The following is a 25824-nucleotide window of genomic DNA, read 5'->3' on the forward strand; positions in this document are numbered from 1 at the left end:
TTTATAGTTATACTGTTTTGATTATTGCCGAATGAAAAATTTTAAGATTTATTTAGAGTAATTAAGTTAGAATAAATACTCTTTATAGTATTAAGATCATAATTAAATATTCTGGTTTTTATTAACATTTACAGAGAAAGTAAAGGTGATGTTTAATACATAATGAATATTATTGAGATTTTATACTAACAGTGGCGTCACTAGGGGGGGGGGGTGCAGGGGCTCGAGCCTCCTGAAAAGTTTGAATAGCCCCCTGAAGCAAATTTTCTTAATGGCTCCTTAACATCCCATTGAGCTAAAAATAAATGTTTTTAATTGCCCTCTGAATGATTTCTTTTATAATTCTATTAAGTAATATATAGATTTAATTTTGTTAAAAAATTAATAAGACTATCTTAAATTTTATTAAATGAATACTATTTTAATTATTAGATTAGATTATTACATATAAATAAATTATACTATGTCAGCTAGCAATCAAATTCTATGTTAAAAATATAACTATATCACTCACTAAATATTAATTTAGCATTAACAGTTGAAGCTTAATTGACCTTTATTATTTAAATTATTATATAACCCTAATTAAATAAATATAATCATTTATTAATTGAAAATTAATAATTTAATATTTTAGCCGAGTTCAAAATCACTAATCTACTATATTATTAATTTTTAATTATCATGACTCTTCCTAAAATTATTTTCAGGGTCCAAATCCAAATATGCAGCCTTAGGCTGCATTCATAGTGGAGACGGATCCGTTTTTGACGTCAAAACATCTGATTTGACGGCTTTCTAGAAGGCTTTCATAGTGAATTTTTTTAACGTTTCGACTTAAAACAAATTAGACATTATTTTATTTTTTTATAATGAACAAATATTCATTAGTCAAATTATATATTTTATATGCTATATTATACAAGAAAGATAAAAATAATGTTAATTCAAAAAGAAGAAAAGAGGGAGCATATTTTACTTTGCTCCCAAAATTACTTCAAAATGATGTTAAGTTTTATAATTATATGCGTATGAAAAAAGTGAGTATATTTTTATATATAGTATTTTCATAATTCGAATATAAATAATAGGAAACGTTTTATTACATCTTGAATCTCATAAATTCAAAATTACCAAAAAAAAAACTAATTTTATTAAAACTCTAATTACCCCAGATGAAAAGTTGATGATAACTCTGAGGTAAATATTCATAGTTTTTTATAATTCTTTTATATCTTATTATATATATAAATTTGTTGAAATTAGCTTATCATATATATTTAAATAAATTTAAATTTTATAAATAATATTGAAATCTAACCCTTATTTATACTAATATAAGTTGAAACACTTATTAATTATTGTTTTTATCAGACACATTTTATCAGTGGCCCCTACACTTTTTGAGCGAATGAAGCAGAATACCCCCATGAAAAGTACCCCCTTGAAAAGTACCCCCCCCCCCTCGAAAAAATGATAATTATGATACTCATAAATTTCAGAAATAATTTTTATTGCATCAATTTTTAATATATAATATAAATAAAATGCAAAAAAATATAACTTTATAAATATTATTTTAGGGGAAGAGAAAGCGAAAGAATTTATAATTATTTAATTGTTTAAATAAAATTTTTTCCATTGATAATATGGTTAAATTATTGAGAAAAGAATCTTTCATGGTACTGCACAGTCTTGTTTTAATTAATTTAATTATAATCATGACTCTTTCGGCAGTACATGAGGTTCTGGGAATGGTTAATAAATATTTATATAAAATTCTTAAATTAGGGAAAGCAGAAAAATTTAAAAGTAAATGATAAGGTAAAATAAATGAATAGTTTTTTTTTTCCAATCTGAATCGTAAGTCCCTGAATTATCATCATCATCAGAAGAAGCTAAATAATGTATTGGTAAAAATATTTTAATTAAATAAATTTACAATTCTCAGAATCTGACAATTCTTTAGATTCTTGAACCTCTAGGTCATGAGTAACAATTACATTCCCCATTTTGGCCATCTTATAAATATTTATAAACTTCAACATTTCTTCGAAAATTTGACTTGAATTTAAATTGTAAAATTCACAGATATCCTTGATATCTTCTTTAATAATTGATTTTTCTGCCATTCCCTTTGGCGTAAAAAATGATGTTTGATGTAAAAATTTCATGGAATCATCATTAAATCTTTCGTTAAACTGCATAAAAATTTTTTTAAAAAACGTACCCCCACTCAAATTTAGTGAAGCAGTTGCTTTGGACCCCCCCCCGCGTTGTAGGGGCCCCTGTATCTTATTGCCAATTTTTATGCTAAATTCTTACTGCATTTATTCTAGATATCTTGCAACTGGGGACTCATATATCTCAATGTCTTATAATTATAAATTTGGAATATCTACAATTAAATAAATAATTGGGGAAACAATAATAGCCTTATGGGATTTTTCAACCCATCCATATGGAGGTCCCTATATTGGAGATGTTTGAGGAAGTTGCTAAAGGCTTTGAGGAAATGTGGAACTTCCCAAACTGTATAGGTGATAATTTTATTTAACTCAAACTAAAGATAATATTTTTTAATTTTATTATTTCTTACTATATTAAAATTTTAATATTTTATTAGGGGCCATTGATGGCAAACAGACAAAGAGGCCACCACATTCTGGAACCCAATTTTATAATTATAAGCATAAATTCTCATTGATTCTTCAAGCTTTTGTTGATCATATGGGCAAATTTATGGTTATAGATGTTGGAAGTTATGGGAGTCAAAGTGATGGTGGTGTTTTTGCCAACTCACTTCTATCTCAAAGAATTGAAAGAAATGAACTCCCGATTCCACCTCCGAAGCTGTTGCCAAATTCTAATATATTGGTTCCACATGTTATTTTAGGGGAAGGGGGATATCCTCTTAAAAGATATTTGATGAAACCTTATATTAGAAATAATGATGATAATAATAAAATATTTAACTACCGCCTATCCCGGGCAAGGCGAGTAGTTGAATGTAGTTTTGGGGTTTTAACCTCTAAATGGAGGATTTTATTGAATAAGGTAGAAGTTAGTTTACCTGTATTTGAAAACATCATTAAAGCATGTTGTATTTTGCACAACATCATTTTAATTAAAGAAAATATAAATGTAACAAATTATGATCCTGTTGGTTCAAATCATCCTATATGGAACCAACAGAGTATTAAAAATACTATTGATCAAAATAAAAATATAAGAAATTTATTTTAATAATATTGATATTTTGCCTTGGCAATCTAATATTTTAAATTAATATTTATTTATTCAAAAATTTGTTATAAAATTATATGTATTAAATTCCTCTATACTTTATTGGTATATATTTTCATTTAATAAAAAAATATTATTAGTCATCCAAGAACTTGTTCAAAAAATCAATATTTGGTACCAATTAACCATGTTTTTGATTGAAAAATTCTTAAAAAATAATTTATACGTATAAATAAATATTGTCTGCTATTGTATTCAAATTAAATACTTGGTGAATGGGTAATAAGATTTATTAGAGATTGATACTTAGGTCTGTATTAATATATTTTTTGTAATGTGACATTTTTTAAAAAGTAGCTTGTATAAGAAAGAAAAGGATCCTAAGTGTAAATATCTTATCTACTCTGCCTGTACAAATATATAATTTGACACCCATAATTAAATTATTTAACTAATATACATAAAAATCTTAGAAAACTAATTTTTGAAAATTAATTATTTATTTATTTTTATCTAACTCAAGACATAAATAATATAGTAAAAAATTTATTCAATTTAGAAATATATAATTTGTAATAATAAAAAATAAATATATTATTTTTTTAATTGGCTTTTAAATAAATATATCATTTGCAAAATATTCATTTTCACTTTATCCATCTGATCATTTGGTATCGATGATAATTCTTCATCTATTAATTTTGCGAAGGCTGATACCTCCTTCTTATTTTCTTCAATATTAATTATTTTTTCAAAAAGGATTTCTTTAAAATTTTTTTTCCTTTTTTTATTTAAAGTTATATCTATATTTTCATCTATCTCTTGATTGTCATCTAATGTAATGTCACATATAGGAATTGAATTTGTAGATAAATTGGATATTTGATTTCTTGGTGTTAAACTTCGGTTTAAAAATGATAATGCTTCATAAAAAGGCCATAAGGATTTGTATGGTGGTCCTGCAGAACCACTAGGACTCTCCAATGATTTTTTGTATTCTTTATTATAATAATCTCGTAGATTATTCCATTTAGTTTTGAGATCATCACCTAAAAATATATAATAGAGGTAAAATTTTTAGCACAATTAATGAAAATGCTAAATTTAATTAAAAAATTAAGTTGATTATCATTGTAAAAACCAAATTTTAGAAAAAATATTAAGCATCTATATGAGATAATATAAATTAAATTATTTTTACCAAGGTCTAGAAAATAGAAGATGAAGAGACAAATGGAATTGTAAATAAAATGCTTTTATAATTAACTCGAAAAATTCTATATGAATATTCTCACTTATTTAAATTAAAAATTAGAATTACCAGGCGCGTACGCAGGAATTTGGTCTGGGGGGGGGGGGGAATAATAAAATTTTTTAAGAAATATTATTATTTTTTAAAAATATCAAGCATAAATTTATTAGGACTAATACACAATTTTAAATTAATGTGAATTATAAAAAAATTATATGTAAAGAATCACTTAAATGACCCAAAATAGAAATTTGAATTTTTTGAGCCTTTACACAAAAAGTTTCTTAGGAATAATTGTATTTTGTGTGTTATATATTTACAATGTAAAATCCAATCTTCGTTGGGATTGAGCTAATTTTTCAATTATCTCATCCTTGCTGGTCGTCAAATGCCTATGTATATTCAAAAGATCCAAACCTTTCAATCTACTTTCAGATGTTGTACTTCTTGGTATGTTTTTCAGAGATCTGCAGGCCCGGCCACTGGGCCGGACTGTATTTTAATTTTTTTAATTATACCCGGGCCGGGCCCAATTTTTTTTTAAAAAACACCACTGCCAGGCCTGAATTTTTAAAAAAAAAACACCCCGGCCGGGCCTGAATTTTTTTAAAAAAACACCCAATCAGGGCCTGAATTATTTTTAAAAAAACACCCAGGCCGGGCTGTATTTTTTAAAACAGCCTATATTTGAAATCATTATTATTAGCTATAAAAATCAAAAATAAATATAATTTATTTTTAAAAAACCCGGGCGGGCCTGAAAATTTTATTTAAAAAAAAGCCGGGCCGGGGCCTGTAAATATTTCAAAAAAAGCCGAGCCGGTCCTAAAAATTTTTTTAAAAAAGCCCAGGCCGGGCCGTAAAAAATCTTTAAAAAAATCCGGGCTGTGCCCTGCAAATGGTACTTCTGCAGGCCTCTGTTATTCTTCTTAAAAAAGAGAATGTTATCTCATTAGTTTACTAATGGGAAGAGTTTATAAACCCTTGGGAATTTAATCTAAAATGTGTTTGAAATAATGCAGAGCATCCATAGCATTTTTTGGGACTATATCAACCATAGTTAATCTTATAAACATAGTATCCAGCTAGTAAGGCATCATAAGATACTTTAACATCTTCATAATAAAAATCTAACAAATATTTTTTTTTCTATCACCATCTGAAAAATGTTGGGAAGGCTTTTGTGGAAGTAATATTTGCAGATTAGTAAGTGCTGCATGATGAATTAAAAATTCATTTATTTGTGTTATATTATAAATGTATCTCTATCTAAGATATACTCTTCTACTGATCCAATATTAATGTTTTAACGATGAGCTTGCCTTGCTACAAGTCGAGGGAGACAAATATTAAACACGTATATCTGCTTTTGACTCAACAATAAAATATAAAATATGAAATTCTTCATCAACATTAGCCATAATTTCCTTGAGTTCTGATCAAATGCTCTCCGCTATTCTCATCTTCTTAATCAAGTCAATGTCATGTTTTTGAAAAGTAATACTTAAAATAATTGTATAATTAAATAATACATTCTAATGAGAAATAAAATTTGGAATAAGCATTGAATCCAATAATTTTATTGCTTCTGAGGAATATTTCTTTCAGGCCATTGTGATATTTCAGTAATAGCAAATAATTGGCTCTTCTAACTCCTTAAAAGCTGTTACTGCTGGATGGCCGATACTCTATCTCGTTGGACAAGGTTGCAATTTCTTTTTCCCTGTTGGACCAGAAGTTTCAGAAATAATTATTATTTGACTAGAAATTTGAAAATGGTAGATAAATAATATTACGCCACTAAAAATTTGAAAATATTAAGTAAATATTACGCTGGAAAACTTGAAATCGAAATTAATTGATAAAATAACTTATGAATGTGATAATAAATGTAATTAAATATATATTTAATATGAGATACGAATAAATATTAACAAATATAAATTAATATAAACAATAATATTTTTGAAAAATATATCCGGCATCTGCATTTTTTGGTTTTAAGAGAGGGGGATCCCTCTGCGTACCCCAATGAGAATTACACTTATTTAAAAATTAAATTTTTCACCAAGCTGCAAGCCAAGATCACTCTGGGCTTTCTTTTTTGAATCCTTATAATCATTCTCCATTTTATCATAAATATATTTACAATCTCTTACACTTTCTATGAAATTTATTGTATTAATTTTCATTTTTAAATATTATATGACCTTTTGAACGTTCTTTAAATATTAAAGCCGGATAAAAAGTCAAAATCTTTTGACTTCATTAATTTGCCGGATACGTTTTGAAGACGGAACGTATTGGAACGGACGCACTATGAACATTTATATCATTTTTAATGAGTTTGACTTTTGACGGAACGGATGTAAAAACGGATCCGTCTCCACTATGAATGCAGCCTAAGAGATTTATTTATAAAAAGTATGTTGACATATAGTTTATAATCCTCTATTATATATAATTTTTTATAAAATATTAGGTAAAATGCCACTTTTACAGACGTATCTGACAGTTATATAATATATTACAGTTAATATTTTTAAAATTTTACTAATAAATGCTTTTGATAATAAATTTAAGTAACAATTTGCTTACAAATATTTAAATGCTTACAAATATTTAAAGCTATCTATTTATTTACAATATAATTAAAATTAAGCGTATTATTATTCATCCCACAAGATATCTTTTCTTCTCTTTTTTACTTGTTTTTAGGAAGCTATTTTTTTCTTCTTCGGGATATAGATTTGAGTTAAATTTTTAATACTAATATATTTTTAATATTATTACAAACAACTATTATTTTAAGATATAATATACCAACTAGAGATGATGCGACAATAATATATAAAATCTTAATAGCTTTCATGATATCACTCTGGTTCTTATTTTGTAGTTACAAAATGTTTCATTTCTAATATGGCATTTTTGCCGTGTAAATAACTCAAGGCTTCAATATATTTGCATAATTTCTTCTAAAGGTTTTTAACGTTTTTGTTTTATCAATTTATCTAACAGAATAAATTCTGATATGGGTTACCATCGTGAGTGTCATGCCTAGGACTGCAAATTAACCAGCATATATTATTTGTGTGGCTATGTAATTTAATATTATTACTACAGCTGCTGAGAGCATATGATCGCATATTTTAGATAAGCAATAATGGTCAATTGTGTAGTCGTTTATATATCATTAAAAATGGAAGATAATCTTATATAAATTTAATATCTTACAATAATTTTCTCGATTACCTATCTAGCTTCCATCATGTCATCTAAGAGGAAGCTCTAACCACCATATAGTTTTATGATTTGGATTGGTCATTTATATTCTCTTCTTCAATAATTGTTGATTTGGTAAGGTCTATAAATTTTTTCTTATTAGTCTATTCTATAAAACATTGTCTAAAATGGTAATAGAGAGTTATATTAGTTTCATGACCTTTTGTCAATGTAAGTTGATAATATTATATTATATTATGAGTTTTCAAAAACCATTATCAATTGAGGCATATATATATGAATTAATTAACCTTTTTTATCATTTATAATTCTTTAGGCGCAAAATTTTTTTATATCAACAATTGAAAAAATTTTATATTGTAATAAATAGATTTTGTATTAAAAAATATTATTTTTAGAAATGTCTTGTATTATTTTAATGATTTATATGCTAGTTTATTTTGATGCAAAATATAATAAATGACATTCAGAATTATTTAGAGTTAGTAAATAATATATTAATATAAAACCCGGCCGAAGTCCCGCAAATTGGGGGGTAGATTGTAAAGGCTAGCGACGCCCCTGTATACTAAGCAACTTAGAATATACTAGTGACGAAGATAGAAGCAAGGGAAGCATTGCTTCCCATGAAATTTTTCATACAAAATTCTTAAATAAACTGAATATAATCTTTATACTATGCTAAATATACTAAACTGACAATTAATATTATTTTTACTATATTAAGAAATACTATTATTTTTACTACGTTAAAAAATTTACTATTATTTTTAATACTTTAAAAAATTTACTATTATTTTTACTAAGTTAAAAAGAATATATATGAGGGAAGCAAATTTAATATTGCTTATTTTTTTAAAAGAAAAAATCATGCCATGGTATTGTGTCATTTTACCATTAAAAAATAAGTATTGGGGAAGCATAATAAAAAAATGCTTATTTTTTTTAATAAATAAAAGCGAAAGGAATTTTTTTATATAATATTTTTTTCCTGACATTTTTTAAATAAAATTTTTTTTCGTTTTTAAAATCCTCAATTAATATTAATTATTGTAATTGTATTATTGAAAATTTATTAACATTATCATTTAGTTTGATGCGAAAAAATTGATTATTGAAAAAGGAAGACTAAAACCAATTTAAAGAAATCAAAACTTGCATACGTAATTTTTCTATCGATAAATATGAAAAATATGAATGGTTCACTGGATGTGAATTTCCTAATTCTCTATATTGTTGGTCATACCTATTATTCCCAAAGGAAAAATATGTTTGGAATGATAAAGGATTTTCGGATATGAATAATTTTACAAATGCAGTGAAACGGCATGAAGAATCAACCGTTCATTTGCAGTCGATAATTCAATTAAAAACATTTGTCCAAAATCGTATTGAAAATATGATAGATGATGCGCAAAATATCAATTGAACAGCATAATTCGAAAGTCAAATCAAATAGAGAAATTGAAAATATTGATCACTCTATATATTTTCTTGGAATTCAGGCACTCACATTCCGTGGTGATGATGAATCTTCTAATTCTAAATAGAGGAAATTATATTGAATTAATTTATTTGCTGGCGAAAAAAAATTTACTATTGATACATCATTTAGAAAATAATATAGTTTTTATTGGACTATCAAACGATATTCAAAATGATTTAATAAATTCTATTTCATATAGCTTACATCAAAAAATATTTAATGAATTAGAAGAAACGGAATTTATATTAATAATATTAGATGAAACAACAGATATGAATAATAAATCTCAACTGGCTGTAGTTCTTCGATATTTTTTAAATAACGAGACATTGTATGTAAGATTTATTGAATTCTTTGATGTTACTATGCATCGAGATGCTAATTCTTTATCAAAATTTGTCATTAAATTCTTGAATGATAAAAAAATTAATAGGTTAAGGTTACGATGGCGCAGCTGTTATGTTAGGCAATTCACATGGACTACAAGCAAAAATCAGAGACCTTCAGCACTTTATATTCATTGCTTTGCCCATAAGTTAAATCTTATATTATCAAAATCTTGCAGCAAAATTAAAGAATGTAAGTATTTTTTGTAACTTTATTTGGTTTAGCCATTTTTTTTAGTACATCATCTAAGCGAACATCGGAATTTAATATGTCAAAAATGGTTACCACGAGTAGCCCCAACGAGATGGGGGTACAATGGTCGGCTGAATTATTTGAAGGATCTAGTCGTTTTTTTTTGAAAGTAAGATTGATGAAGAATCTGATATTGTTTTGGGATAATGATGTTCTAATAACATCTCGTGGCTATTTAAATATATATATATTAAATGATGCAAATTTTCTAATTTTATTATATTTTTTTCAAGAAATTTTTCCAGAATCTGATTTGTTATTTAATAGACTTCAAACTAAAATTAACGATATATCTTATTGTTTTAAAAGTATTAACGATTTCAGATTCAGTTAAATCAAACATAGAAAACTTTGATGTGTTTTGGAGAAACTTAAATGTAAAAGAAAATATTGAAAACAATTTATAAAAAAACGTAATAGATCCGGATTGCCCATTACAAAAGAATTTTATAAAAATTTTATAATTAAATTAACAGATAATATAATCAATGAAATTGATTTTCGGTTCGATACATTAAAAAATATCAAATTCATCGAATTGTTAGATAATAGTATATTACAAATATTTAATTAAAATTTCCCAAAATATTTATTAGATAATTTAAACGACACTTATTCTCAATTTTTGGACTTAAACAAGCTGGAAACCGAATTAAAGGTAGTGTTTCGGGACGATGAATTTGGAAAGAAAAAGAATGTTAATGAAATACTTGAATTTTTAATATGCACCAATTTGATGAAAAGTTTTAATGAGTTTCTTAAATTATGCAAATTCATCTTTACTTTGGCTTCAACAACAGCAAGCGCAGAACGGAGTTTTTCATCTTTATAAAGAATTAAATCTTATTGCAGAAACAGGATGAGCCAAAATCTATTATCGAATCTATCTTGATTGAAAAATAATTATCAAAAAATTTAAAATCTATCGATAACTTTTTCATTTTACTCAAAAACAAAGACGAATACCATTTATTTATAAATCTTAATATTTTTATGGTTTGATTTGGCTAAAATAAAAATAAAATTTTTTTTTGATTGCTTCCCTAGTAGCAAACTTGACGCTTCGTCACTGGAATATACTATACCTTTTATAGTAATGAGAATATAATTAAATATTTATACTCTATATTAACATTTGCAGTTTATTACTTAATGAATATCTTTAATATTTTATATAGACTAATCAATATAAAATCAAATCTGTATAGTATTAAGAATATAGTTTAAAATTTTGTAATTTCCAGAGAAGTAAGGATTTATTGTTTTCTTTAATACTTCATGAATATCTGAAGATTTTTCAAATATATATCTTATAAAGTTGGAATGAATATTTTTTTATAAGAATTAATTTAATATTTTATATTTATATATTCAATAACAAAAATCAAAGTGAGGAAAGATATATTATGATTTTAAATTTATTATAAAATTTAATATATTTTAAGAAAATGGTAATATATTGTAGTGCATATGGCTGTAACCAAAAATATTGTTCAGGAAGAAACATTTCCTTTCATAAGTATGATATCTCAAATTAAATAATAATTTATAATTTTTATCAGAATTAAATCTAAAATATATGAAGATGCAGCTTATATTAATAGCCTATTTTTTCTTGTAAAAATTATTTGCCAGATTTCCTATGAAAAATAAAACTATTTAACATGTGATTTGGAATCTTTTATGAGATTTATCATATTTTTCTATTTTTAGAAAATACTCCGAAAACAAAATTGAATATACAAGATTTTATTGTTAAATATAAAAAAAATTTTGATATAATTTCTTTTATATTTATTTTTTTATCAAATAAAAAGAAGTTATAATTTATAATTTATAAGTCTTTTTATATTTTATTTTTGCTTTGAATTATGTTATTCCCAATGACATATAATAATACCTAGACCAGGGTTGTCAGGTCAAAATTTTCAAATTGTGGGAGAAATTCGGTATTTTGTGGGAGTAATATAAAAATTGTGGGAGAAATATCGGCCCGCAAAGGCCCGGCCAGCAGCCGGGATTTAGAATTGACTTAGTTATCCGCTTATTATTTTTTATAAATATAAAATCGAATCTATTTTCCAAAATAAAATAGGTAATTATTTTTCAAAATAAAATAGCCATTTTTCAAAATAAAATAGCCAACTATTTTTCAAAATAAATTAGCCAACTATTTTTCAAAATAAAATAGCCAACTATTTTTCAAAACAAAATAGCCAACTATTTTTCAAAATAAAATAGCCAACTATTTTTCAAAATAAAATAGCCAACTATTTTTCAAAATAAAATAGCCAACTATTTTTCAAAATAAAATAGCCAACTATTTTTCAAAATAAAATAGCCAAATATTTTTCAAAATAAAATATCCAACTCTTTTTCAAAATAAAATAGGTAACCATTTTCCAAAATAAAATAAGCAAATATTTTTCAAAATAGGTAATTATAGTACAACACAAAATTTCTTAAATACTATCTTTATTATTAAAATAACATATTGATTTATTATAATATATTAATTTTGTTTAAAAATAATAACCAACGCTCTTTTTTAAATACAAAAGAATGTAAACAAGATAAAATTTTATAAAAAAATTGATATTTTATGCTAATGTATAAATAAGATTTTATAAAAAAACAAAAAATTTTAAATTTACAATGTAAAAAATAATTATAATCAGTGCGGGGAAGTTGTTCTACAGTATTTAGTTAATACAATGGGGGAAGGGAATATTATATTTTGAGGCATAAAAAATCTTCAAAGCATAAATCAGTGCAGGTCAATCTATCAACATCTATAGCAAAACAAAAATATTCTTCAAAAATAAGAAATAATACAGATGCAACTACAGTTGCGGAAATGGTAAATACCTATCATGCAGTACAACATTAAGAGAGCTACTTAACATCACAATGTTGGTTGAATCTTTCCCCATAATATTTAACGACTAATATAAGTGAAAAGTATACTTTGTAGAACACAAATGAGCAAGGCTATCATCAATGTTTTAGGATATAAATCCAGAGGGTCAATTGGCATTACCAATGAATTGCATGGCAGCTTTCTGATCTGATAATTCCTCAGTGAATTTGGCAAAAACCAGAGTGTATTTACAGAATTGAGTCAGCATAATGTTGGTTGACAGGTTAATACGCGCCATCGTAGAATTTTAAAATTTTACAAACCTTTAAAAAATAAATAGATTATAAAAGCTGTCCAAATATTTTGAAAAAAATTTTCAAAAATAAATGGCAGAAGTATATTTAGGAATTTTACATATAGGAAATCTACTATATGCTGTTAATATGCAGTTGCAATCAGAAGAATATAATTTAATAAAGGGTCACTAAATTATGCTGCAGAAATACCAAAGTAAGAATATTATTACTATTATCGGATAATTATTAATAAGATTTAATATGATGTCATGTTTGAGGAGATTGTAATGCTTCTTTATTTTTATGATTTGCCAAAATATTCAAAATATTAATTTTACAATGTAAAAAATTAATTTATTTGATTTTATGCAAATGTATAAATAAGATTTTATAAAATATAGAAAGTCAAATAGTTATAGTTAATTATATTTTATTTGAGATTTAAATAATGGAACTAAACGTTTACCGTCGTTATTAAGATATTTATAAAATTCCTGGCATGACATTTTATAATTTTGTTTAACCATTAACTCGGCCTCTAATGTTGTTAAAGCAATTAGATTTCTCTCCTTTATCCAGGCAGTCCTCATCAGGCTAAAAATGCGCTCCGATGAGGCATTAGAATGAGGTAAGGAGAAAACATACTCGCAAATTTTTTCCAACCATGGGGATTTATCGTTATTACGAAAAAATTCCACCCATTTATCCTCTGCTTTTAGACCATCTAACTTTAAGTATTCTGGCGAATCATAAAAAATGGAAAAAATTACAATCTCTTCAAACAAGACTTCAATGTCTATCGGTAATTTTAATATATTTATTAAATTACAAAAACCATCAAATGATGGTTTCTGTTCCAAGGTCATAATATTTAAACATTTGTAAATAGAGTTATTAAAATCAAATTTTGATTGTAAATATTCTAAAATTGTCTTAATAAAAATATCTGCTTCATTTAAAAATGTATTAATTAGAGTATTATTTGAACATTTTAATATAATATTTTTAGCAATAGCGCCATAAAATTTATTATCTATTTTTAACTGTAGAGCAGAGCTGTAGCATGATTTTGTGAATCTTTATCAATAAAGAATCTTCTGATTGCAACTGAATATTAACTACATGAAGTAGATTTCCTACATGTAAAACTAATCCCAAATATGCTTCTGACATTTCATCCTCGAAAAAATTTTTCAAAATTTTAGGACAGCTGTTAAAATCTTTATTTAAGAAGTATTTCTTTAAGGGTTCGTAAAATTTTAAAATTCTCTCGATGGCAGGTATTAATGATAACCACCTGATAGGTACATATCGCAACAACTCACACCATTCCAAATCAGACCACTCCACCAATTCTTTTAATTCAGTGACTCTTTTAGTTGATGAACTAAATTCGTTAAAACATTTCATCACAATTACTTCGACATCTACAGATAGTACATTCATTGCCTTCTTGCAAGAATTATGCAGTATATGGCATATACAGCCAATTGGTATTAATTCATTATTGTGCTGCCTCAATTCGGTAAATACACTTTGATTTTTGCCAAAATTAACAGAGGCATTATCAGCGCAGAAAGCTGACATGCAACTCATTGATAACCCTGAATCAGCTATATTTACCATTATGTGGTTAGCTATATCGTTGGATTTTTCTCTATCGGGTGAAAAAAAATTCAATAGTTTTATAGAAATGCCCTTATTCTTGTTGAAATAGCGAAGGATCAGGGGAAATGTTTTAATATTTCCCTTATTTGATGCATCTGTTTAAATAGCATATGGATGTCCTTCTTTCAAATAGTCTAGAATTGACCTCTTGGATTCAGGTCCTAACACATTTGTGATAGCCTTGCTCATTTTTGTCCTACCACAAGTAAAGTTAGCACTTATTTTGGAGTCGTTTAATATTATGAAATGATGAAATGTGTGATAAAAAAAGTATGTTTGTATAAGATGACATGATAATCATAAAAACCATATGTGATTATATTTCGTGTTGTCCAAAATAATATCTTTTTTATGAAAATAAAAAATTGATTTAAATCGAAATTTTGTAAATTTAAAATAAAGTAAAAAATTATTTAAAAAGTATGCCCTGGGAATATATTCTTGCAAAGTTATATTAAATATCTATTAATTTGGCCAGAACAGCCATTTGAAATCATTTATTCTGAAAATTTTATCAATGTTTAGTGCTTAATATATTATTTTAATTTTACAGTAAGATAAAATTATTAGCAAAATAGAACATTTTATTACTTAAATCTGTTTGATATATGGGATATTGAATCCTGAATTACGTATTATTTCTGTTTTTTATTCATTTATAAATGCTGTATAGATGCTTACAGTCCAAGAATCTTGCAAGTAAGGTTTATGAAAGAGATTTCATTTTTTTCAAATTTTGACCAATCAAATTTTTAGCTTTGCTAATCGTTCAAGTATATCATAATTAATCGTTATTTGGTGTGCATATACATTTTGCATGATGGTCGCATATTTTTAAAATGATAATATTTGGTAGATTGTCGTTTGTTATAACTGAGCTATTGTTGAATAATATATCAATTAATTTATAATTTTTTGCTTGACATATACTTTATGGAATAGTATAAAAGTAAGTAGTGAAAAATATTATTTAATCAATATTATTCATCCACTAACTTTATTTAAAAGAATTAGAGATTAGAATAATATCCACTTCTAAAAGTTCTATTCTTCTAACACAAAAATTTTGAAAATATCGAGTGGAGCACTGCAATTCTAGATAACGATATAAAATATATTAAGTAATTTAAAATATATTTATAATAATTATACATACTGTTCTAACTTCTATTCTTTCTAATACAAAAATTTTGAAAATGTAGAGTGGAGAATTTTATAAAAAATATATTTTAGAGCAGAAAAATAAAATAAAAGTTCGAATAAATATTTAAAATTTATTTAAAAAATATAAAAATAATCAAATAGTGTCTCTCAAAATTATTATTTATATATTAAAAACATTAAAATGCTAAAAAAAAAATTGTGGGAGAAATTAAAAAATTGTGGGAGCTTTTTGTGGGAGATTTCTAATTGTGGGAGTTTTGTGGGAGTGAGATGTATGTGGGTAAACTAAAAAATTGTGGGAGACACCCACTGATGGGGGGAGACATGGCAACCCTGACCTAGACTGACAATTCATTCATTAAAATACATTTTAAGCATGTATCAATTGAAATCAGCTGGAGACGCCATTAACACCATGTTGAGTACATCGATGATAATTTTTCTTAGAACCAATTCTTAATATAAGTAATTATTTTACCCATGAGTCCATTATTTTTATTATCATTTTAATTTACTACTGACCCTGAATTCATAGTGAAGAGCGATTGCGATCGCGATTTAGACGCGATATCGCTGCGATCGATCAGCTGATCGATCGCAGCGATTTTCATTCATTTTGCAAAGCGATTGTTAAACAGGCACTGTTTCTGCGGATACGACTTTATATTCATTAAAAATGGTAGCTATCCTCAAATTATTATTTTTTTACAGAATGATGTTGAAGAGTAGAAGATTAAATAATCTTAATATTAATAAAAGAAAGGAAGGTGAATTTTACATTCTTTTCCCAAAACTATTAAAAAATGACCCAAAATTTTTTAACTATATGAGAATGACAAAGGTAATTATATTCTATTTTATCTATAATTTATTTTAATTTAGGAGACATTTTATTATATTCTAAAATATATAAAACCATTATTATATACTAAACGTACAAATTTCATTAAACATCCTATAAGTGTAGAAGAAATGCTTATGATTTGTTTAAGGTAAAAATAAAGCAATTTATTATTTGAATATATTTTTTATTTAGATATTTAGCAACAGGCTGTAGATACCCTACTTTGGCCTATTCTTTCAAAATAGGCATATCTACAGTCCAGAAAATAATTAGCACAACCTGCCAAGCTATATGGCAAACTTTGGTAGGTAAACATATGCCACCACCTACTCTCACTGACTTTGAGAGGATAGCAAAGGTATAATATAGTGTATATTATATATATTATTATTTAAAAGGAGTTTGAGGTGAATTGGAATTTACCAAATTGTGTGGGATGTATTGATGGAAAACACTGCAGAATTAGAAAGCCACCTCATTCTGGCAGTGGGTTCTACAATTATAAACACTTTTTCTCTGTGGTTTTACAAGGTTTGTGAATTTGTTTTTTATTTATGCTAATTAAATATTTCCATATTAATTAAACATTGTAATGAAAACTTGATAATTACAAAAATATAATTTTTGTAAAAATATATTATTTATATATTGTAAAAACAAGGAATTGTGGATGCCAAAGGCAAATTTATAACAGTCGATGTAGGAAGTTTTGGCAGTGAATCTGATGGAGGTGTTTTTGCTAACTCCAAAATATACAAAATGATAGAAAATGGAGAGATACAATTACCTCCTTCTAAAAAATTGCCGAATTCCAGCCTCCTTTTCCCACATTTCTTTGTCACGGATGATGCCTATCCTTTGAAGTCCTATATTTTAAAGCCTTATAAAGGTATAGTAAAAGAATATATTAATTTAATTATATCATATTTATATAATATATTAAAGCAATTATTTGGGCATTATTTTAATTATTAGGAATTTAAAATTTTATTAGTTATATGTTAAAATTTGTTTCCCTTATTATTTTAAGGTATCCTTACCCCTCAACAAGAGGCTTTTAATTATCGGATATCTCGTGCTAGGATACAAGTCGAATGTGCATTTGGCATCTTGAGAGCTAAATGGATGATTTTTGATCGTCCTATGGATACAAAATTATCAATTACTGAATATATAATAAAAACATGCACATTATTGCATAATATAATTATTGATAAGGAAAGATTTATTTCTTTTAATCCTAAAATAAAATCACCCCCTAAAAATTTATTTAAACCACAATCAATTAAATCTGCAACAAATATTGCAAAATTTAATAGAAATTTATTATGCTTATATTTATATAAAAATCCCATATAGATATTTATTTTGTATTTTATATAAAAATCTTGTTTTATATTTTATATAAATATCTTGTTTTGTATTTTTTATATATTATAATAAAAATAAAGTTATTATTATTATAGTCTAAACTCATTAAATATATTTGTAGGAATATGTCACTAAAAAAGTTATATAGATGTTCTAAATTCATCTATTTAAAATATTTTTATAAAGCAAGTAAACAAAAATAACCAATGTCCTTAAACTTTCTCTATGAAAAAGATCATTCATTATAAATATTATATATTTCATTATTAATTACCAAACTCAGTAAAAAGTTTAATTATAGCAGGACTTTTGGGAATAATTATATCATTCAATGTATTTCACAAAATTTTTTATTTCAAATAATATAAATATTAACAAAATATATATTTATAATACAAAAATATTTACAAAATAATTTTAATCTTTAATCATTTATAATATCAAATATTTTCTTTGATATCTCTTTTTTTTCCTGTATGGTAGAAATATTTAATTTTTGTTGTAACATAATACATATTCCATCATATACATATTCAATAGGTTTATTTTTAAGCAATTCCAATTTCATTAATGATTTTTCTCTTTCTAATTTAATTATGTCCCTGTATTCATCTATTTAAAATTTATCAAAAAATTAAAAAATATAAATTACCCATATGATTATTCTTTCTCTTAGGATTTTTATAATACGAACAAGATGCAACACAGGGTATAGATTCTTAAATATAAATAATATAAGTTTTTAGAGAATATTAATTACCAGAATCATTAAGATTTGGTGTTACAGAATCTTTATTAATAACTATAACATCTGATGTATTGTCAGTATCAATGTAATCACCTAAATAATAAATATATTTTCAATTAAAAAGCTATATTTTACATTCATCTATCTCTCCTATCATTTCACTAAAAATATTAGTAACCTCTATAGAATTAGAGTCCTCTTTATCTAAAGAGGACTTTTGAGACCTAGGTGTTAAGGTTTCTACCAGGAATAGCATATCCTGATAGAAAGGCCAGGTGATATGATGGTCTGCAGCAGACCCACTTTTCAATTTCACTATCTTTTGTCTCTCTTTAATAAAACAATCTCTCAAATTTTTCCAAAGAGATTTGAGAGATGTTCCTAAAAAAATTTATAAATATAATATGTATGCATAATTATTACCAGTCGTCTTATACTCTTCAGCTAATAATAACCAAACTTTGTTCTTGTAATTATTATTTTTATATAAATGATGGTGCTTATTATATAAGCACGCATATTCTTTAACTGAAAGAATAAATAAAGATTTATCTATTTTCTAAAAAAAAATTAAATTTAAATAATCATAATTTTAACTTGATCCTTTGGTTTTATATCATCAAAAAAGGTTGTCATTGAATTCATTTCAATTAATAAAAAATTAGCGCTAAATTTAAAAGTAGCGCAAAATCAAAGAATTTAAGCTATATTCACCAAAATCTGTATTTAACGAAGCACTATTTCAAAATCTCGCGATAAACACAAAATGATTTGTGTTTTGAAAAAATCGTGGCGATTTGCTTTTGCGATTCAAATCGCGCGATCGATAACTATGAATGCGATATGATATTTACTGTATTTTGTATTTATCGCGTCTAAATCGCGATCGCAATCGCGCTACAATTTTTCACTATGAATTCAGGGATACAATTTTATTAATCAAACATTATATTTTATCAAAAGCTTTTATTTTTATTTTCTTAATTTATAAAATTTACATCATAGCAATATCAAAAATTTTTATTCAAGTTTATTAGGTATCTTATTTACTTTATGCAATCATATATATACTGAAGATTCCATATAAGAATATCAACTGTCACGATTTTGTGGGTTCCATATAAATTACATTTAGATTTATAAAAACTTAAGAAATTAAGAGTTTTATTTACTTATGCCTGGCCCAATTTATATCTTTGCTTTGCATGGCTGGATTATTTTAATTAGTTTTGATATTTTAAAATTTAGAGCCAATATTTTAATTTAGTATGAATATTACAATATTGGATATTCTTATATGGAATCTTCAGTTTAGATATATATTGCATAAAGTAAATAAGATTGATAATAAACTTGAATAAAAATTGCTTATATTGCTAACCTGCATATTACAAGCAAAGAGCTTAAACTTATTTTATAAGGTATGACTATATTATTATAATTAATGTGAATATTATTAATTAAGAAAATAAAAATACTTTTGATAAAACATAATGTTTGATTAATAAAATTGTATCAGTAGCTAATTAAATATAAAATTAAAATAAATAATGGACTCTTGATATTAAGAACTAGAGGGTAAAATAATTATTTTAAATATAATCATGGTATTACCAATTTATTTAAATTTAATTCACTAAAGTACAAAAATTAATAATGAATATATATATATATATATCGCGAAAAATATAATAATCTTATAAATTTTTACAATAATAAATACAAATAATATATATGTTATATTTACATCTAATAAAATAATTGTTATATTATAATGAATGTGTATCGCAAAAAAAAATAATCTTATAAATTTTTACAATAATTAAAACAAATAATATACATGTTATATTTATATCTAATAAAATATTTTATTATAACTAATAAAGTAAAAGTACAAAGTTTTTTTTTCATTTTCGCAATAATTTTTCCTTCACCTATAAATATTTAGTTTTTGTCTAATATTTAATTTCAATTTTTGAAATTTTATTGCCATAATGATGCATACATATATGCAGGTATCTGAAAATAATATTTTATTAAAATCAAGTAATGATTATATATATATACCTTTTTTAATAAGTTTTATTATAATTTGATGATGACTTAATCCTGCCTCTTGATCATACATATGTTCTTGTAGGTCATTGAACTGTGCCTAATATTTTTGACATTATTAGACATTCTAATTTTTTAACAGCATGTTTTTTTGTTATTTCATGTACTTTTCAAAAGCCCTAAACGAGCTCTCATTTTGCATACTACAATATATTACCATTTTCTTAAAATATAAAAAATATATTAAATTTTATAATAGTTTTCAAATCATAATATATCTTTCCTCACTTTGATTTTTGTTATTGAATGTATAAATATTAAATTAATTCTTATAAAAAATATTCATTCTAACTTGATAATTCTAAATATATTTGAAAAATCTTAATGATATTCATGAAGTATTAAAGAAAACAATAAATCCTTACTTCTCTGGAAATGACATTTTAAACTATATTCTTATTACTATACAGATTTTATTTTATATTGATTAGTCTATATCAATGATATGGTCTATATAAAATATTAAAGATATTTATTAAGTATTAAACTGCAAATATTAATAAAGAGCAGTAATATTTAATTATATTCTCATCACTAAAAAAGATATATATTCTAACTTGCTTAGTCTAAATTATTCTTAATAATATTCATTATGTATTAAACATTACCTTTACTTTCTCTGTAAAGACCAGTAAATATTTAATTATAATCTTAATACTATAAAGAGTTAACTTGATTACTCTAAATAAATCTTAAAAATTTTCATTAGGCAATAATCAAAACAGTATAACTATAAATTACTTGCTCTAAAAATGTTTTTTTATTCATCTAGTAAAAAAATAAGATTCTAAATATAATATATAATAAAAAACCTGAAATGAAATTATCATACGTTTCTTTCTTAAAAGATCCAAACACAAAATGGCCGCTACTCAATTCAATTTTTGCCACTTCAAATTTGATTTTAGCATTACGATTGGCAGTCTATAGTAATAATGTCATTGCTGCAAACTCATATTAACAATTTAAATGTAATTTAAATTGATTCTTTAAGAGTTGCAAACCCATATTAACAATTTAAATGTAATATAAATTGATTCTTTAACAGTGGCGTGACTAGGGGGAGGGCACAGGGGCTCGAGCCCCCTGAAAAATTTGAATAGCCCCCTGAAGCAAAAATATTTTTTTAATGACTCCTTAATATCCCCTTGAACTAAAAATAAATTTTTTTGATTGCCCCCTGAATGATTTATAATTCCTTTAAGTAATATATAGAATTAATTATATTATTTAGAAATTAAGACTTTTTACTTTTCTACTCTAACAGTACCGTACGTGATTTTTATTATTGAATATTATTTTAATTATTAGATTAGATTAATACATATAAATTATATTTCCATTATGTCAGCTTGCAATCAAATTCTGTATTAAAAATATAATATCACAAACTCACTAAATATTAATTTAGCTTTAACAATTGAAGTTTAATTGACTTTTATTATTTAAATTATTATATAACCATAATTAAATAAATATAATCATATATTGTTTGAAAATTAACAAATTTAATATTGTAATTAGCCGAGTTCAAAATGACTAATCAACTGTATATTTATTTTTAAATTTTATTATCATACCTATTCCTAAAAATATTTTTAAACGGTATGACTAAATACTACCTTGCTAAACTGTCTTGCTAAAAAGCAATTAATCATAATCAATCATAATTTGATGATATAATATCTTTTAAAAAAAAATTTTTCAAAAACATTTTTTTTATTTTACAATGATTTAAAATTGTATTTTTACTTAATATTATTGAAAAATAAATATATTTACTAGCTTATTACAACTTATATTTTATTTTTCAATTACAAAATTTAAAAAATTTATATCCATAAGAGGGCGTTAAATACATAAATATTAAAATATATTCTTAGGAAACCAGAATAAATATTGGATAGCGCTTTTTTGTATTTGGGCATAAATACATGTGAAAAACCTAAAAAAAATTTAAAAAATAGAGGTTTCTTTGAGATTTAATTAATGAGTAGGTTTAGAAAAGAAAAATAGTAGAAAGTTTGTAAGGAACATATTGCTGGCGTTATAGATCAAAATCTCTTCATTTTTGGTTTATACGTGTATATTTAGGTGTTAAACATTATCCTAAAAAATATTTTGAAAATATTATGATTTGACTGAATGCCGGGCTTAAAACCGACCAATTACTAAATATTCGATGGACCAAATTTGGTGTTAATATTATTTGGAAAATAATCATTTTTGGTTTATTTATCTAATACGTGCAAATCATTATCCCAAAAAATATTTTAAAAATATTGTGATTTGACAGAAAACCGATTTGAAACCCGCCCAATGACTAAATACTGCCTTGCTGGCGTTATACATGGAAAATTCTTTATCTTTGGGTTATACGTGAACAATAACGTGTTAAGCATTATCTTAATAAATTTTTTGAAAATATTATGATTTGACCGAATGCCGAGCTTAAAATCGACCACTTACTAAATATTTGATCTACCAAATTTGGTAGTAATATTATTTAGAAAATGTTCATTTTTGGTTAATTTATGAACAATAACGTGTTAGGCATTATCCTAATTAATTTTTTGAAAATATTATGATTTGACCGAATGCCGAGGTTAAAGCCGACCAATTACTAAATATTCGATCGACCAAATTTGGTGTTAATATTATTTGGAAAATAATCATTTTTGGTTTATTTATCTATAAATACGTGAAAATCATTATTCCAAAAAATCTTTTAAATATCGTGATTTGACCGATAACCGATTTGAAACCGAAATACTGTCTTGCTGGCGTTATACTTAGAAAATTCTTCATTTTTGGTTTATACGTGAACAATAACGTGTTAAGCATTATCCTAATTAATTTTTTGAAAATATTATGATTTGACCGAATGCCGAGCTTAAAACCGACCAATTACTAAATATTCGATCGACCAAATTTGGTGTTAATATTATTTGAAAAATAATCATTTTTGGTTTATTTATCTATAAATACGTGCTAATCATTATCCCAAAAAATATTTTAAAAATATCGTGATTTGACCGATAACCGATTTGAAACCGAAATACTGTCTTGCTGGCGTTATGCATAGAAAATTCTTCATTTTTGGTTTATACGTGAACAATAACGTGTTAAGCATTATCCTAATTAGTTTTTTGAAAATATTATGATTTGACCGAATGGCGAGCTCAAAACCGACCACTTACTAAATATTCGATCGACCAAATTTGGTGTTAATATTATTTGGAAAATAATCATTTTTGGTTTATTTATCTATAAATACGTGAAAATCATTATCCCAAAAAATATTTAAAAAATATCGTGATTTGATCGATAACCGATTTGAAACCGAAATACTGCTTTGCTGGCGTTATCCATAGAAAATTCTTTATCTTAATAAATATTTATTTTTTATCTATTATATAATATCATATTAAACCAAAAAATAAAATATAATTTTATTAAATTAATGTCGATAAAAGACATTTAATACAATAATTATACCAAACAAAAGCGAAAAATAAATATAATTAAACGAGGATAAGATATCCCTAGTATTTTCATCTATATATATCATCATTTCCTCATATATTTTAAAAAATATATAACAAAATAGAAATTATGAATAATCAATTAAATTATGCGATGTAAATAAAAAAATTTTTAAAAAATTTGGTATTTGTGACGATATGAATGAATAAAAGTTACAAAAAATTAATATTTAAAAAATTTGGTATTTGTGACGATATAAATAAAAATTAAAAAAAAAATTAATATTTGCATGCGATTTGAATAATTTTTTTTAAAAAACTATGATTAGGATGAAGCATTGTTTCGATACAAAAATCCAGAGTTGTTAAAAGATACTTTTTAAATGGATCTAGATACAGATACAGTTACATAGTCTCAAAAGTTATCTAGATACAGATACAGCGTCTAAAAAGTTATCAAGATACAGATACATTTTTTATTATGCTCTTATAGGTTTGCATAAACCTAAATTAATATTATATTGTGAAAATTCATGAAATGAGCTAAAAAATTTATTGACGCGATATAACATTTATCAGAATATAACTAAAATATGATTTTAATATAATATATTAAAATATATGATTAAATAATTATAAATAATTATTAGATTTCAGTAATAAAATATTTTCAAAATTTTGATCATTTAGGCAACCTCGTTTATCTGTAAAGACATTTTTAGCAACACTAAATAGTCTTTCCACAGGGGCGCTTGAAGGAATTCTAGTGTTATATTTAATAAATAACAATTTTATATCAGGGTATTTTAAAAATGCTAAAATCTCTACATTCATTTTTGAAAAAATTATTTAAAATTTGTTGATTATCAAAATTTAAATCATTATTAGAAATTGGTCACAATAAACCTAGAATTATTAAATATTTTTAATTTGTTATATTAATTTACCTATCCTCAATCCCTTTAAGTAAGGCATCTAAGAGTGGTAAACAGAATCTCAGGTTCATTTCTTTAAAATTCTTTAATTTGATAATAAGTTGTGAAATAGTTACACAGTAATAAGCTGTGTACATATACTTATCTCCCTGCAAAATATCAAGGGAATTAGCTATTGGCTTCATTAGCTAATTTAAAATAATGCTATATATATAAATATTTTTTATAACTTACTAAACAATATTCATGAATAAAATCACATTCATTAGGTAAAAACCTAAGTAGTTTTATTCCATCACATATCTTATCCACTTTGTCAGATTTAGCTTTTATAATTTCTGACATTAATTGTAAGGCATTATAGGTGGAGTTCCATCTAGTTATATTAGGACATATAAAATAACGACCAATATATTCCTTAATAATCTCAGATGAAATAGGAGACTTATTTTGCCTATTCTATATATTT

At 24.7% G+C, this 25824-nt stretch overlaps 3 protein-coding genes across 3 annotated transcripts; 2 read left to right on the forward strand and 1 right to left on the reverse strand.

Moving 5' to 3' along the window:
* Positions 1-2461: 2461 nt before the first annotated feature.
* On the forward strand, positions 2462-10701 carry LOC135924878 (uncharacterized). Its single transcript, XM_065460010.1, has 3 exons — positions 2462-2540; positions 2627-3196; positions 10466-10701. The coding sequence occupies exons 1-3, from the start codon at positions 2462-2464 to the stop codon at positions 10699-10701; spliced, it is 885 nt and encodes a 294-aa protein (XP_065316082.1).
* A 5885-nt stretch (positions 10702-16586) lies between these two features.
* On the forward strand, positions 16587-18060 carry LOC135924889 (uncharacterized). Its single transcript, XM_065460018.1, has 6 exons — positions 16587-16698; positions 16740-16849; positions 16894-17059; positions 17100-17232; positions 17363-17590; positions 17732-18060. The coding sequence occupies exons 1-6, from the start codon at positions 16684-16686 to the stop codon at positions 18058-18060; spliced, it is 981 nt and encodes a 326-aa protein (XP_065316090.1). The 5' UTR covers positions 16587-16683.
* A 152-nt stretch (positions 18061-18212) lies between these two features.
* On the reverse strand, positions 18213-19456 carry LOC135924896 (uncharacterized). Its single transcript, XM_065460030.1, has 6 exons — positions 19418-19456; positions 19244-19379; positions 18956-19201; positions 18833-18913; positions 18725-18790; positions 18213-18235 (listed from the first exon to the last, which is right to left on the reverse strand). The coding sequence occupies exons 1-6, from the start codon at positions 19454-19456 to the stop codon at positions 18213-18215; spliced, it is 591 nt and encodes a 196-aa protein (XP_065316102.1).
* Positions 19457-25824: the final 6368 nt, after the last annotated feature.

The sequence above is a fragment of the Gordionus sp. m RMFG-2023 genome, chromosome 1 (genome assembly GCF_954871325.1).
Source record: "Gordionus sp. m RMFG-2023 chromosome 1, tfGorSpeb1-WG-v2, whole genome shotgun sequence".
NCBI classification, from domain to species: Eukaryota; Metazoa; Nematomorpha; class Gordioida; order Chordodea; family Parachordodidae; genus Gordionus; species Gordionus sp. m RMFG-2023.